Genomic DNA, 16,821 nt, shown 5'->3' with positions numbered 1-16,821 from the left:
CAACAGGTTAAGCTCTGCACTACGGCCGTATTTTGTACCTCATCCATGCGTTCAGGCCAGGCTACACCCCTCTGAAAAAGCAGATTACCTGTGATGAGCTGATGCGGATTTTACCATCTGGAACCTCTGCCTCCCACAATATTCCCAAGTCCCTGTTGTTCCTTGACATCCAGCCATAGATTTAGCTCCCTCCCACATTCCCTGAAGCAAAGCAGGACACTGGAAGCGTACTGTAACTGCCAAATTACAACTGATCTGCAAACGTTTGTGATAGCACCTGCAAGCGGATGGCGAAAGATTGTATTTTGCTTTTTACAAAACTGCTCAGCAGCAGACAGCTTGAAAAATGACAATGAGTATCCGTATTCGGGGAGAGCAGCCTCTCTTCCTCATCTGCAGGTGTTTCGCTGTAACAGCAAGTGCAACGCATGTTATTCTCCTTACCGCCAAGAAGCCTGAATCCTGTTCATATTCCAAAGTAACACACTAGCATTAAAAAAAAAAAATCAATTCACCTCTTGATTTCTTTCAGTAACATAATACCTGCAAATCGTTTTTAAGGGGACACACTTCAGAGGACAAGTGACTAGTACATGAACATTTTTAGAAAGCTCACACAAAACAAGTCTTTATTCTTTGTCGCAGAAAATAAATACAGGTGCATATTTTATATGCTTTTCTATAAAAGCACTCCTACAAAATCACTGAACTGCATACAACAGTACAACCTTTTTGGCTTTTAAAATGCAAATATTATACAGTCACTTCATTTTATTATCTTTTAAAGCACTTGTAGCAAGCAGCTTTGGAAAAGGAATGCTTAATTTAGAAGCCAAATTCTTGCCTCAAGTGTTTTGTGGGGTTTTTCCATCGTGTATATAGTGCAACTAACCTAAAAGCAACTAGAACAGTTTTTTGTAAAACGTTTATTCCCCCCCCCCCCAATCCCCCCCCCCCCAAAAAAAAAAACAACTGCAAAGAAAAAAATAGCTCTTAAAAACTGTTCTACCTTGATACTTAAACCAAGAGAAAACAAAAAGTGTCTCAATAGAATTAAGGTAAGCATGATGCTTCACAGCTCATTATCTGTTCACTTCCAGTTTGGCCCGGGTTGTTTCTTTAGAATAAAAAGCATTAATCATCCAGTCCTATATTTCTGAAAAGGTACGACATGGACTCCCCGTTATGGATCCTGCGAATGGCTTCTGAGAGGATCATGCTGATATCCACAGTCTTGATTTTAGGGCACTGGAGTTTTTGTATTTCATGTGGAATTGTGTTTGTAACAACCACCTACAGAAAGAAAAAATTATCATCAGAAAGACGTAGCTCCTTTATGTCTTCCACCTCCCATCTTAGAACTGCAAAAGGGAATGTCTGTGTATCCGTGGATACTAACGGCCCTGTCCTTCCTCCCTTTCATTCTGCCAGGCAGGTCTAAAGGACGGTACAAAAATACCCCCTTCACTGAAGGGAAAAGTCTGCTAATACTGGCAGTCCCTCATCTCACTACTTCCCTCTCTTCCCACTGCTATGGTTTAAGGATGCGTAGATGCTAATATTCTAGCATACAATTCCGCAGTAAGTCAGCCTGAACCCAGGAACCTCCCAGCTAAATTCTTAATGCCAGTGTATTTTAAGAATCAAGTCAGGAGAAAATTGCTTGCTTAAAAAACCCAAAACCATTTGATGAGAAATTCAGAACCCACGCTTACTTCATCGATTGCAGATTCCTCTATCAGCCTGGGAGCATCTGAAGATAGCAGGCCATGCGTGGCCATTACAAAGATCTTGTAAGCCCCCCTCTCCTTGAGGGTCTCGGCTGCAGCAAGAAAGCTGTCAACATCATCTATGATGTCATCCTGTCAAAATAAGATTGAGTCAGTGAAGATTCACCATGTCCTCAGACAGATCAACACAGCAGACCCAGACTGACATTACATCTTTTTCAAGTATAATAGTTTACAGCCAATGCAAAGTGAACGTTTTTATTGATGCTGTTCTTCAGACACCTGAGCTAGATAATAAGTGCGGAAAAGCAGAGTGTTCAAAACTACTGCAACATCAAGGGGCGGAGGGATTGCTCCATGAGGGAAAGAGGGAAAAGCCAAGACAACTGACATTCATTCAAAAAACAAACTAACAGAAAATTGACCTTTTCCATTAAAAGCCCAGAGATTACCCTCTGCTTTAAAGAAACCGTAAGACTGCATCGTATCTACTTCACTGGCATTTCTAAACTCACAGAATAGAAACATGGTGATTTTCCCCTCATGTGATGTACAAGCACCACCTGAAACTCCTCACTTTCAGAGGCAAGCACTTAAACAGAAATTTAGCTGGCCTATTCATAGAAACAAGGGCCAAATGCTGCTTTTCAGCGTGGATCACTTCAAACTTCACACAGTCAGCTTCAGTAAGTGTGCAGAATATTGCCTCATGGTATAAAAAGTGCAGTATTGAAAGCCCACCATCAACCAAAGTTTAGTTGCTGATACAGCAGAAAGTCTACTTGATTTCTGCAACTTTAACATATTTAATATAATTTAAATAATCAAAATAATAATCAAAATAATCATAATAATAATCAAAATAATCATAATAATCAAAAGCTATGGCATCTTACTTACCACAATGATGGCTATTCTTCCTCCTACGTCTCCAACAACTGTGATGGGTGGTTTTTCCTTGGGAATCAGCACTGATGAATGGCAAATTTTTGTAGAGGGGTAGAAAGGAGAAAGAAACAGAAGTTTACACAATTTACTTCACAAGCAGAAATGTCTGCTTTGCATGGGTCACCACGGTTATAGGGAGAAGTGAAGCAACAACTATTTCAACCATCACAGCATTACTGGGAAAAAACAGCAGGATTTTAACATATGGTTTTCTTTTTTTTAAGCTTAGCCAGAGTATTAACTATCTTCATTTACACCCAAATTCTTAACCAATTCAATTAATTCTTCATTTTAGTACAGAGAATAGAGCAGCTTGCAAACGCAACCACTTCAATCACCCTACTGAGACCCCAGCTAGGTTTACACAATGAAGTTTTGCTGGTGCAGCTATAGATCCCATCCCCATTCCGCAAGGTTACCCTGTCAAAGCCCATGACACAGAACTACACTCAAACCCAGTGTCAGCTCAGCTCATTAGCTCTGGCCCCCAGAAAAATTCCAACAGAAAGTTAATGGCAAAAAAGTGGGGCCTCTCTGCCAGGGGCTCTTCCGACTACCTGTAATGACACAGCCCCTCCTACACAGGGGAGAGGCCTCACATACAGCCTGGCACTAAAACCATGGACAAGAAGCATCAAAAAGGAATCTTCCCCACCCCACCACTGTTTTTATAAGAACCACTGCTTTTTGATGGTCCATCACTGCCAGCCCCACCCCCCAAACCCACAAAAAATGACAGGTGAACACTTTCACGCACAAACTTACTTACTGGGTATCTCCAAACTGGGATGAATAGCAGCTACATTTTTGGCTGTAGGTGGCGAGTGTCGACCATCCACCATGTCAGACTCAGCATCTTGAGCTTCCCCATGAATCACAGCAATTCCCAACCGTAAGCGCTCAGCAAATGACTGCGCCCTGTAGGGAAAGGGTTAAAAAAAAATAGAAATACATTAAATTTAAAATAATTCACATACATCCAATCCTAATCTATTTCCATTTTATTTCTAATGTTTCAGAGGAAAAATGGAATGATCCTAAAATTTTAGGAAAACACACACCACTTGCCCCTTAGTATCTTGTTTTCACCAGGCTTGTGAGAGTCAGAATAACCTTGAAAGTACCTATACTGGCCTCGAAGTAGCAGGATAAATGCTGCAAGTCACATAATTCTGATAACTACCTTCTGTTTTGCCCAACAGTCAAAAACACATTTTCTAGCCTCCGGCGTTTTTGAGATCCCATGCTTTAGCAGGTCTCATCCAACAGTAACAGAGAAGAGCCTAGATGTCTGGATTGTCTACATTTAACAGGAAAAAAATATTCACATGAAAACAGAAAACAAGTGTTCACCTATTTATTTTTAGCAAGACGTGCACTAAATAAAGACAATATCCCTGACCTGCTGACACATAACCTTAGATACCCTACAGAAAAGAGAATCCAGACGATCCTTTTTCCTGACAAACAACTCTTCAAAAGTTAAACAGCCCAGATTTTTACAAGATTACAAAAAGTTCCTTCACCATGCAGTATTTCTTCAACTAAAATGAAAAATGTCTCTAAAGAAGTGTAAGGTTAGCTGGGGGAGTGGGGAAAGCAGAGAGTCCGGAAAATAGGAGTTTCACAGACAGTGCTTGTATCCCACATGCTGGAAGCAGCAAGTAAAAATTAGCAGATTCATCTCTGCCTTACCTTGCACACCCAAGAGTTCAGTATCTAGCCTAAGCCAGTGATCTAGTCTCCTTCTGGTCAAAGTGAGACTGACACGTCCAGAGTGAGTCACTTTGTTCTAACATTAGCATCTAAGACCTGTGGCCTGAATCACCTCCTTTACGCTTAAGCCTTGTTTCACTATCCAAACTCAAAGTCCACAGAATAACTTGCCCATTGTGATGCTCAGTTAATTAAAAATGAAGAATCTTCTGCCCTGTGGTTATCATACAGTTAGGTTATTTTTTCAAGTAGTTAACTACAGATAAATTATGATTCCAAACATTAAGAGTTATGACTTAGAAGACATAATCCTATCAGCAAAACCGTAATAATTACTTTAAAATGCAATATTAAACTGAATAAAGTTCAAAGTAACAGTAAAATTATTTATTCATTTTGCAGTGAGCTCAGAAACCACAGAAACATTCTGAATTTCATCAAGCAAAGGTCCTCTTCCACAAGTAGACATTCATCCGAAAAGTGTTCTCCTTGATTAGGCTGAAACGTTCAATCACCCTTTTCCAAATACAATGTACCTCCTCAAATAATGCTCTTAAATGCTCACATGTACACATGAAGAAGCTAAACAAAACAGCTCTGGGATCCTCTCCTACACAAATCAGTTACATGTGCAACTGATCTGTCTGATCAGTTAAAGGTATGTGTAGACTATTTGCTGGCACGCACAATTACTTGACGAGCATAAAAATGCTTCAACAGATGTCTGCCAACTCCCAAGAGGCAATACTGTCACCAAGTAAAAGAAACGGTCAAAGACAAGGAAATGTAACATAACTGGCTAAAACAAAAGACATCACATTAAAAGTACTGCTGGAAAACAAAGATGACAAAAGTTGTTCTCCTCGCTATACTTCTACAAATTAAAGCATTTCTGATTCGCTATATAAAATAAGAAAACCTTTCTTACAAAGAGTATCATGATTCCTTGGCATGAAAATCTAGGTAACTTTTCAAACTATTAGTGTGCCACCACAGCGAATACAGTATCTCGTAAACCACTGTCCAACTCTTACACCACGTGCTGAGAGCAGTGTAATTCCAAAGAGTCTAGGAATAGTCAACTGAAAAGCTTCATGGATTAAGAACAGTCATTCAGACAACAAGAACTTCACAATCAAAATAATTTCAAACATCAAATCCTGTTTCACCATGCTAGATGGTAAGCTGTCTGTATTTAGGATCTGATCAACCATGTTCTAAGTTATGACCACGTTAAGCAATTACTTTGGATTAATGGCGTTATACTCTCAGCCATTTTTCTTCATTTACAGCAGGAAATTATAATGTAAATGCACACAAATATAATATGATTAAATACCTTCTTTATCCTAAGCACTGTATTGATTTACCTCATCCTTTTGTTTGCTTTCTTTTTACTCTCCTTAGATTTATCATGATTATAGCGATGATGTAAAAACTACACATCTGACAAAGTAGAATTGGGAGGGATTTCAAGGCTGCATCTTCTAATTATAGGATATCTGTCCTTCACTTTATCCTAAGAACAAAATCACGATAGAGTTTTCCTGCTCTAACACAAGAGAGCAGATCTTACCCACCTCTTTGCAGACGCAGGTGATTTGGCCACAATTACAGCATTCCTGTAGTCTGGTATCTGTAGTAAATAACAGATAGCAATGTCTACTTCATATCTTTAGACAAATTTAAACTCAGTAAGAATCAGAACTTTATTTTGCCAGAAGAATTTTAAGCATCGAACATTTTACCTAACATAAGAAAGCAACCTCAAGAATCCATGGTACATGATCAGAGTTCACAGCTCAGTAAAAACAGGTATTTAGAAAATCCAGATATTAACTTAAAACTGTAGCTTTCATAACACCATGTTATATTATGGGTTACACAAAAGCAGCTGCTTTGGAAGAACATCAGGGCTACACGGACAAGTGTTAAAAGAAACAGGAAACCATCAAAATTAAAGTTTCCTGTTTAACTTAAACCGTCTTGCGCATGCACATGGCAGTCTAATCACTTGAAAACATAGCATTTCATCTATTTCCTATTTTTTTCAGAGTACACCAAAAAAAGTAATGCTTCTCCATCACTGCATCACATCATACCGACTCTTTATATGGACCATCAAAAGGGATAAAAATTCCACGTTCACTGCACTGATCCTGGAGTCACAGTCTAATATTGCTGCGAACTGTCTTCTACGCAGATCAGCACTAGCGGATGCTGCTGCAAACGTCGACAGCAGTGAAGTGGTAAGGCCACGAAGCCTGGGTTTCATTTCAAGGTCTGACGGGTACTCCAGTCAGTCTTCACAAGCACAATCTACTCCAAAGTTTGCTGCCCCTGCCCTGCCCCATTCTCATACTGCCTTTTCATCCCAGACTCCCTCTCTCCATTTAGCCAGCATTTTAGTCCCCATCTCTCAAAAGTTTCTTATCCTTGTCTCCACTTTCCCTGCAAACAGTGACCCCACATCAGATTTGTCTTTCCATGTCCATAACTTTGAGCATTCCACCATTCGCACTTCCAGTCCTCCTTTCCAACAGCAATCTACGCTCCCTCTAATACCTCATCTCACCCCCTTCCTTGCAAACTCAGCATTTTCCTTCACTGTGCTGCCCTGGGACGATCTGCCTGCCATGGAGAGCAGCACACAGAGAACCCGTCTGTCCTTCCATCAGTTGCCATAACAATAGTCCACAGCCACTCTCAGCTGCAATAGCAAGCAAAGTCGTACAGAGCAGATCCAATCCTCAGAAACCCAGTGTTAAGGGACGGAAGACTCTTTACTAAATCCCTGCAAATTGATCTGTTACAGTTGTAATTTTACAAATTTGGGGGGATGACACCCTGACATGCAGTTCATCACTTGCTATCGATGTCAAATACCAGTTCCAGAGCATAGAAATACTTGGGTTTTTTTCAAACACAAGCAAAGTAAGTTCTTCCACAATCTTATCCTCAAACATACAAACCATACTGGCTGAATATTTCCAAAAGCACTCTACCTGAAATAGGCATGTGAAAGAAAAAATTAAGTTCTGAATTTGAGCATGGGCCTAATCGACTGAAAACAAGAGCTTTTCTGAGGACATGTCAGGCAACATTAATAATCCACAATGCTACTAACTCCACCTATAATACTGGGAATTCAGCATGTTCTGTTGTTTATAAATGCTTAGTTATACAATAGGCTACAAAGATTAACATGATGGAAGGTATGGACAAGGCAGGGCCTGTCACTTGACATAATAAAGGCTTTGATCTTGTTCAGACATCATTGCCTCATTTTTCCCCTGCCAAATTATCAAATTTGTTCTCAGCTCTTTAAAAATGAAGTCAGAAATCCAGAAGTGTCATCCAAAAGATAATAAGACATCAACAACTCCTTGCAACAAAGAACTATGTCACTCTAAGATTAACATATACACAAAGGAAAGAGAGAAGACACTAAGTATTGAACATTTGCCAAGCATACAAAGGAAAATCACCAATTTTTTTTTTTATGCCACATTAGTTTCACTGATTGGACTGTCTTCATCCCAGAACACCAAGTAATTCACTCCACACCTATACACAAATTCCCAACAGGGAACAACTACAAGCCTTTGTCCTCTTAACTTTCAGGTAAATGCTTTCTAAGTGACCTCCATTCCTATCAAGCTGGACTCTTATTTCACGCTACTCAATATATCCCATCACAACTCTCATTTGAAGTATTTTTCTTGCTTTGGCATTCACAGTGCCGGATATACAGCAAGCTGCTGCCACCATGAACTTGAGATGAATACTAAATTCTTCCTGAGCAGCACTGGATGAAACTTTTAAGAAGAGATACTATGTATGACCTGGCTGGTGAAGGTAGCTGCCAATATAGATCCCATGTGATCAGATACATTCAGTCAACTCTAGTTTTAGCAAGTCATCTCATGGACAAGCAGAGGAATGAAGAAATGAAAACCGAAAGTATCTTTTAAGACCTCTCTACACATACTTCAGCAGATCTCTACAAATGTTCATTTGCTAGACTGCACGCAGTGCCAGACTCAAAGCTGCAACAATTCTTTGTAAATCATTAGGAGCTCATGTATGAAAATGTGCTTCAAGACTAAATCAGGAACATGATTTTGTTATCGACCATAATCCATACGTTCAAGCCACATATAAAGGCACAACTTATCTTGTGTCTGCATATCTGGTTTTCCATTTTTTTATCTTTTAACTTATGAAGTGCTTACAATGTACAATACCGCTCTCCTGGTATATAAGATGAATGACTGTGGCACAGCCAGAGCCTGGAGTTTTGTTCTATCATCCTCTTTGACTCTATTAGCAAATGAAATGATAACGATAGATTCAAATGGTAACTGATTCCCCAAATAGATTTTAACACTGTCGTAACAGAATCATGTTGGTTTGGTTTGGGGTTTGTTTCGGGGGTTTGTTTGGTGGTGGTGGTTGTTGTTTTTTTGAGGCATTCATATCTCTATAAAAAGAAATAGCTTGGATTCAAAAGTAGGAGTGAGCTAAACCTTTTCTCTCACAAGGAAGAAAGCATTGGCTTTATTCCAAATTATCATTAGTCAGAGGCATAACACGCATCTTATACCTACAATTATCATTTGCACAATTTGTATATATGAATCTACCAGTAGCACTTCTCAAAGCACTTGTAAAAATAAGATGTAGAAATGAACGCGCAGAACATCAGAAGTTAAGCTCCTCAAGTCAAGCCACGCTGAACAAACAGCAGGTAAAGATTTCCACACAAGAAGTCATCTGTTCTTACTTTCGGAGTATGATCAATAGGCTCTCTCATAGTTTACAACTTAACTTCCAAAGTGTTTTCCTAATGCAATATAAATTATACCTACAAAAGTAGTCCATCCTATAAATGTCAAGGAAACTGGAAATAGCAAAGGAAGAGGATATCAACAGCAAGAAAATTATCATTTTTTAAATAGTAGTTAGGGGAATATAATCTAAGAAGACAGAACAGCATCGCTGCATGGATAAGAAAACGCCAGCTCTTCATGACAGCAAAACCTAAGCCTGTGGGGAAGAAAAGAACCAACTGCCCCAACACCCCTACCTGCCCCAACATGACCTTTCCCCCTTTAAAATTCTGTTTGAAGAGTTAGTGTTTTCAGACGAATTTGTTTCAGAAGCCTTGAGACATAATAAAAAATAATTTAAAAAAGCAAATGTAACAGCAGTCCTTCCTCACCTCTTCTTGGATGTACTGTAGTAAAAATGGAGATGCTCTCAAGTTGTCAACTGGAATATTGAAGAAGCCCTGTATTTCCTTCTGATGTAAATCCATGGTAATGAGATGAGTTAGTCCTTTCAAAAAAAAAAAAAAAACCACCACACACATATGGAGAAGCACATAAAGAAAAGTAAGAGAGAACAACAGACACACTATTTCTCTAGTAAGTTTCACTGAAGTTTGTCCGGAACAAAATCTTTAAGCTGCATTAGAATAAGAATACTATACTCAGTTAAAGTACGTAGCATATTAACTATGTCCGTCTTAAGTACACCAGCATTATCATGTTTCCAGATTTCTACAGTGTCCTTTTTAAAAGAACCTCAGAACACTCTGCATAACCGACTCAGTAGTGCCACGCTGAGGCAGGTAAGATCTTTCTCCATTCAACATGTGAAAAAATGGAAGAACTAGTAAGATAAATTGTCCTATGCCACATAGCAAGACCCCAGCATGGCTAACATTAGAGTTCTGAACACCTGAAAAATGGGCCCAAATCCTAATCATCGAAACAGTTCTCTCAAAATAAGAAACCAGATCACACTGTGTTCATTTTAACTGCCCATTTTTCCCAGGGACAGGAGAGAAAGGAAAGGAACAAAAAAGAAAATATTTTGAGGGTTGTGAAAATGAATAAACTCATTCTTCCACATCATCTCAAATGTAACGGACAGATACGAAGTGCATCCATCCAAAAGCTAAAAAACAGGCTAAAAGTGACAAAGCACAACTGTTAGAGAGTCTTAGAAAGGCAAAGAACAGCGTTAGGAGAGAGATACCATGGCATAAAGCAGCAGAGTCCAGCAGACTCATTTTGCCAGCTCAGTAGGACACAACATAAAATGGCTGTTACAGGTTTGGGGTTTTTTTATGAACTCATCATCTGGAAACATTTCCAATTACATTCTCCTTTCTATGTGGGTTTTACACTCATGAAAAACTTGGCAGTTATTTTTAAACAGAGTCCAACTTGCGCACAGACCTCTCTAAACCTGAAAGCTGACAGCAGGAGCCCCTATTGCCCTGATTATTTCATGATAACCTGCATTCTTACCAGCTTTGCACATCATTGAAGCCAGTAATTTAGAGACAATGGAGCCCCTTTTCCTCATCTTGCACTGTTTGCTGTATGGGAAGTAAGGAATCACTCCAATAATGCTTTTGGCACAGGAGGTTTTACAGGCGTACACCATGATCAGGAGTTCCATGATCGTAGTATTCACATCCCTGGAACGAGAAGCATCTAGTTCTGTATCTCATGCATAAAAATCCTGTATTCAACGCAATTATCTATACCCACTCCAGGGATTTCACTCCAGGGCAGCAGACGCTGTGGTGACTGAGTGGTCTTCACTAAGAATCCAGCTGTGCACCTCAGGGTGGCAAGTGCCCTGGTCCCAGCATTTTAATTCTTCCCCAGAATTACACTTCATTATTTTTTTCACTTGGCTATTTTGGGCAATTCAGCAGTTTTTGTTATACCATTTTCAGGTTTTTAGTAATACAGCATGTTGCTGTAACAAAGTAGTCCATAATTTATCTCCAACATCTCCTTCTATTGTTCACAAAACGAAATAGATGTATTTTTCGATATAGATAAGCTTTTTATTTTAAAAAAAGTTTCAGACTTTACAACATATTCCTCTATTGTTCAAGCCAACAGCAGGCTAAATATTTAACTGGTACCATCTATCTTCTGCCATAAATGAAAACACAGAATTTTTTTTTTTTTTAGATGAGAACTGATCATGAACTAAGAGACCTTCTACTTCTGCTACCATTAGAAAAAACATCGTAGCATTTGTAAAGTTCTTTTCACATAAAAAAACCAAACAGTTCTTTCCTGAATCACAGGACGTATTGCCTAGGAAATGGTCCTCCTACATTTAGAGCTTTGTAATGGTGCTGGAGATGGGGTAGCTGAAAAGCAAAGAATTTAAAGAGAATGACATCAGCAAAAGAATGCACTTGGAAAAAGAATGCAGAGACCCAGGGGAAAGTTTCATTGACATATTCACTGAAAATGAAAATAACAGAGGTTAGTTTATACTGAAGTCGTCTTTGTGCACACATCAAAAAAAACCCAAAACAATCAACAAAAACCCACAAAGAGAAGTCTGTCTAGTTAATCTAAGCTTATTATACTGTATTATATACACAAAATGCGAAGAAAAATTAAAACAGAAGCATTCTTATGTCCATGTCAAAATGCTAGCAGAGTGTCTTTAAACAGTTACTCACTTTGAAACTGTTTGGATGATAAATACATCCTTTCCTCTCACAGACTCCTGAATCTGCACTCTTGTTTCTGCCAAGAAGAGAAATATGTAATATTTGCAATAGCAAAACTCAATACTGAGTCCAAGAAAAGGGCAGCCAATACATGCATATCATAGTTAGGTAAGTTTCCAGTTTTGACAAGGAAATGCTCACCTCTGTTTGGTTCTTGATAAACCTGAACCTTCCCCATCTCCACTCCTAAGCGCCTGCAGGAGCAGAAAAAAAAAAAAAAAAAAGCGGAAGTCAATATGGGAAAATAAAGGACAAAACAAATGCAAAGCCCATACAATGCAACAGTTACTGAAAAAGCTACATTTCACAGGAGAAAACCAAGAAAAGAAAACCCCAAACCATAAAAATCAGTAATTATAGTAGAAATCTCTTAACAAAGCATCTACAATTTCCAGAAGCTGCACTGCAGGCTAAGCTGAACTAATTTTCAAGTCAAGCTCAGAAGAACAAGCAGCGGAAAAAAATAATGCTTGATTACTAAATTATGTAACAATTTCTAATTTTTAATATATAGTTCTACATACATTATATATATGTTGCTATGTATGTATGTATGTACATGGCAACATAAACATGCACAATGCTTAAAAGACCACTTCTCTATATCATTCTTCTCTATAGAAAAAATATCAATGTAGAGTGAATAGGAAATACTAGGGGGCTCTATCTCATGAAGGAAGACTAACGTCTGCTATGCCTATTCCACTTCAGTATTAGCACAAACCCCCATCACTAAAAAAAGGAGACAACTGAGTATGCTATGCACTTACGCCCAAGTCCTTGCAACGCATAACTGCAGTTCCTTGCACTCTCCTTTCTCCTCCTATCTATATCTAACTTTATGTATGCAAGCCTCAGGAAGAAACCCATTGTGTGCAATACTCCTGGTAATGTTACACATCCTAATACTGCTATAGTAGCATGGTAAAAACTTCCGTAAGTCATAAAAGTTCTGCAGAAGCTATTCATGCATTTAAAGCTAAACAAATGTCCCCATCTAAAACATACAGTGAGCAGGATGGATGCAGCTTTGCCAAGAAAACTCTGCTACGAAGAGAAGGAGAAAACGATAAAAACTTCTGCCATGATTATTTAACACTATCCAAACATTGATTTTCCCACGTTCTCTACAACATACTGCAGCCAATCACAACCTGCCACCGAACAATTTACACACAAGTTATTTTCTTTGTTATTGATCTGTTGAAATACGCTGCGCAATAGAGTACACTAGATTTTCTTGCAAACCGTGGCAGTTTTCCTACGTAACTTTCCTTAAACAGAGAAATCAGTCTTCAGTAAAATACATCCCACCATGAAACACCAAGATCCTACGCTGCCCCACAGGATTTTACTTACTCAGCAATCCTCTTTGATAGTTCCATGCATGACGAATTGGAATTAGCTGAAAACAGCACCAGTCCACCCTTGGTTATATTCATGATGGCCCCAATTTCAGTTGATGGCACACAAAACATCAAACCTAAGTTGTTTTTCCGCTTCTAAAAGACTGCAAGAGATCAAAGGTCTGTTAAAGCCACAATGTTAAAAACAAAAAAGAAACAACTTTTCTCTGTTTAGAAAATGATGAGTTTCCCATAAGCCTGTATTTTCCAGCATCCTTAATATTTGTTACCACCACTTTAATAGTACCAAGAATATATCCTTACAGTACGTTGTAACCCACAAGCCATACCGTTTACCAACCTAGCTCCGCACACCTAACAAGATGGCACAAGGAACGGGGCTTCAGCCTGCCTTGCCTTCCTCCTCCTGCCCCCAAGCTTTACGTACCCTCCAGCAGAACGCTTCCCTGGAGGCCTCCAAAGATCCCCCTAGACAACCTCCTAACTTCAACAGGTTTCTTCTTGGGTTGGGTTTTTTCTTTTCTTTTTTAAAAAGTTTTCCTCGGGCTATCATCTAGTAACACAGATTCTCTTTTCCACCAGCTTGTCCAGTTCATTTTCCAAAACTGAGCAACGTTTATTGACTTTTTCAAGATCACAAAGCCAGCCAGAGGTAGAACTGAGCTAAACAAAGCTCCTGGGTCCTGGCTCTGCTAAAATGCCTAGAAGAGTCATTTCCATAGCTGTGTATCTTTCCATCACTTTGCAATAAATTATAAACTTACAAATAAAGATGATATGTAAGGAAGAGCTCAATAAAGTTGGTAGCTGTAAATAATGACCTCTTGCACAATGCATCCACTTGGTGAAGCAGTTGTCATTCTTTGATACTAATATTTCTCCTGTGAAAACAGGAGAAAAATATCAAGAGGAAATCTATATGATTTTTTTTCCCAAATAAAGGCACAAACCACTAATCCCGCCAAGGATTTGATGGGATTCCATCTTGACACTTTTTATTCTTCTTTGTAACATCACATTTTCATGACTTCTACTGTAACATTTTGTTTAAATAAAAGGGAAAAAAAAAAAAAAAAATCACATTCACCAGCAGCCACTGGAAGATGAAAGTAGCATTCAACTCAAAAAATCCTAGGCTACAGCAAACCACTTCTGCTATATAAATAGTCCAATCCTTCATCATCCATGTCAGCATTACGTAGGGGACTGAAAATATCAAATACAAGTGGCATAATTCAGGACAAAGTAAACAGATATTAGGATAAATCAATAACTTCTTTCCTGGTAAACATCTCCCTGCTGAGAAACGTAATTATCTAATAGTCACACGTAATCTGTTACTAAAAACTAATGGTATATCAACTATTAAGTACTCCAAAACAGCATCTAAAAGAAAAACAACAGTTTTCATATTTATAGGAACAGCTAGCTAGCTCTATAAAGAAACTCATTCAGCCCACCTTTGCAACTAGACATACTATTGCTCAGTTTGAACTCATCACAGAAACTGTACTTGATTCATTCTCAATTAAGAGCCAAAGTGAAGTCAGGAACATTCTAACAACAAATCTCTTCATGAAGAGGCTGTGCTATGCTCAACTGCTGTGAATGAAAACCTGCCTGTCATCAAAACTGCCAAAATGTGCACAGAGAGCACAAGTTACAACAACTTCAGCAACTGAATTTGAATGCCTGGATGTTTCAACTCCACTAGAACCTGGCATGCCCCCCTACACCACTACAGCAAGACCCCACCCCTTTCAGCCTTTGCTTTCAGATGAGAAGATAAAAAAAAAAAATCCTAGAACACAGTATGGTTACAGACATCCAGTCTAAAGCTCAACTATATCCCTTGCAAACTAAGTACCCAACAATTTAAGGAGAATTAAAAACCTATTTCTTAGCTAGCATTTCTTCCTTTGTCCTGCTGCACACTTACTTTCTGAAACTCCCAGCTGTTAACTAATGACCATCACCTGTCAAATATTCATAACAGTGTTAAAAATGCATCTCAAATCCAACAAAGCGAGCACGTACTAGAAATGCTTTTAGGTCTCAGAAGAACACCTGAAAGCACCCTGCTTCTGTGATTAGATGAGAACAACATAGAGACAACTTTCAATGTTACTAAAAGTATTCCCATGGTGTTTTGAAGACACAGGGGTTTTTTCCCCAATTTTGTTACCTTCTTTACTCCATGGATTAAGGAAATGAGAGCTAAGAGATCTGCTGAAAGACAAGAGTTGTTGGTTCCTGATTATTGTTCAGGGTGCATTTTACACCACAATAAGATACTGACATATTCACAAGCAACACGAAACATAGCTCTTCACATAACTATAGGTCAATGACTTTCTTGCGGATGTACTTCAGCAGCAACAAGTGGGCTACAGTGTATGTGTAGCGGTGGGAAGTTGCATTTGTAGAGTAATATTGATGTATCAACCTTGAAACAGGTGCTGGGATGAGAGCAAGCTCACAAAACTTTATTAGATGTGTAAGGACATGACTCCACAAGGGTACATGGTACCCTAACCCTCTGGCTTGAGGTGGACAAATCTTCCAAGCCTGATCAGATTTGGGAGAACATATGCATCACAGAGTAGGCTGCAGCCACAAACTCCTACCCTTTCTTTTGGACTGCACACAATTACACAGACACATCATGATGAACACAACAATTACTGGACCGGGTACACATGATGCCCTACTCCCACTGGCTTTACATCTCCATGAACTGAGCATGTCCACACGGAAAGCAGTAAGAGGCAGGAATGACTGTATGGGATAACCATGGTACTAAAGAACTGATCCCCACGGGCTGGAGGGAAACGGAACCCTCTCACCCATCTCCCCACAGGGAATTTCCCCAGCCCAGAAGGGCCCTTCACACTAACCTATCCCCCTGGGCTAAATGGCAGAGGGTCGACCCTTCCACCCCACACCTCCCTACACGTCCGTCAGCTGCTCTAGCTGGGTTACACACGCCCTGGGAGGGGAAGCCCGGGTACCTGAGGATCGCTTCCCTCCTCTCAGGGGAGAGGCCTGGGCACGCCGCAGCTCCCAGCGTGGGAGCGAGCACGCCGCTCCCCTTCACCTGTAGGGCTGGCGGACGGCGAGCAGCCCCCGGCAGCCCAGGAAGGGGGCGCCCAGGAGAGGGCCGCCCTCCCACAGGGCCCCTGAGGGGAGGGTGACGAAGCCCCTTCCTCAGGCGGCGGAACCCTGTGTGGGGAAGCGGAGAGAGCGCTGGGGAAGGGGAGATGTTCTGCCCTCACACAGCCGGCTGAAGTGGGCTGAGCGGGCGGGCATGCCCCTTTCTGAAGGCCTTACCTGCCGGCTCCGGCCCCCCGGCCGCGGGAGAAGGCAGCCCAGCCGGAGGGGAGGGGGAGAGGCAGAGGCAGCGGCGGAGCTCAGCCCCTCCGGTTCTCCGCTTGCAAGATGGCGGCGCCGCGCGAGGGAGGGGGGGAGGGAGGGCGCGCGAGGGGCGGGCGAGAGGCGACGC

General features: G+C 40.2%; 1 protein-coding gene across 3 annotated transcripts; it reads right to left on the bottom strand.

Moving 5' to 3' along the window:
- Window positions 1-978: 978 nt before the first annotated feature.
- On the bottom strand, window positions 979-16,746 carry PRPSAP2 (phosphoribosyl pyrophosphate synthetase associated protein 2). Of its 3 annotated transcripts, none has more exons than XM_082312499.1 (12): window positions 16,650-16,746; window positions 14,084-14,200; window positions 13,312-13,462; window positions 12,094-12,146; window positions 11,902-11,968; window positions 10,715-10,887; window positions 9,619-9,734; window positions 5,975-6,030; window positions 3,448-3,596; window positions 2,631-2,701; window positions 1,716-1,862; window positions 979-1,293 (listed from the first exon to the last, which is right to left on the bottom strand). In XM_082312499.1, the coding sequence occupies exons 3-12, from the start codon at window positions 13,428-13,430 to the stop codon at window positions 1,135-1,137; spliced, it is 1,110 nt and encodes a 369-aa protein (XP_082168625.1). In that variant the 5' UTR covers window positions 13,431-13,462; window positions 14,084-14,200; window positions 16,650-16,746; the 3' UTR covers window positions 979-1,134. The 3 variants fall into 3 exon arrangements, with proteins under 3 accessions (XP_082168625.1, XP_082168627.1, XP_082168626.1); XM_082312501.1 differs by lacking the exon at window positions 16,650-16,746 and adding an exon at window positions 16,331-16,527; XM_082312500.1 differs by lacking the exon at window positions 14,084-14,200.
- Between the last annotated feature and the right edge of the window lie 75 nt (window positions 16,747-16,821).

This window comes from Platalea leucorodia (assembly GCF_965183815.1).
Source record: "Platalea leucorodia genome assembly, chromosome: 5".
NCBI classification, from domain to species: domain Eukaryota; kingdom Metazoa; phylum Chordata; class Aves; order Pelecaniformes; family Threskiornithidae; genus Platalea; species Platalea leucorodia.
This window is presented reverse-complemented; position numbering and strand designations above follow the sequence as displayed.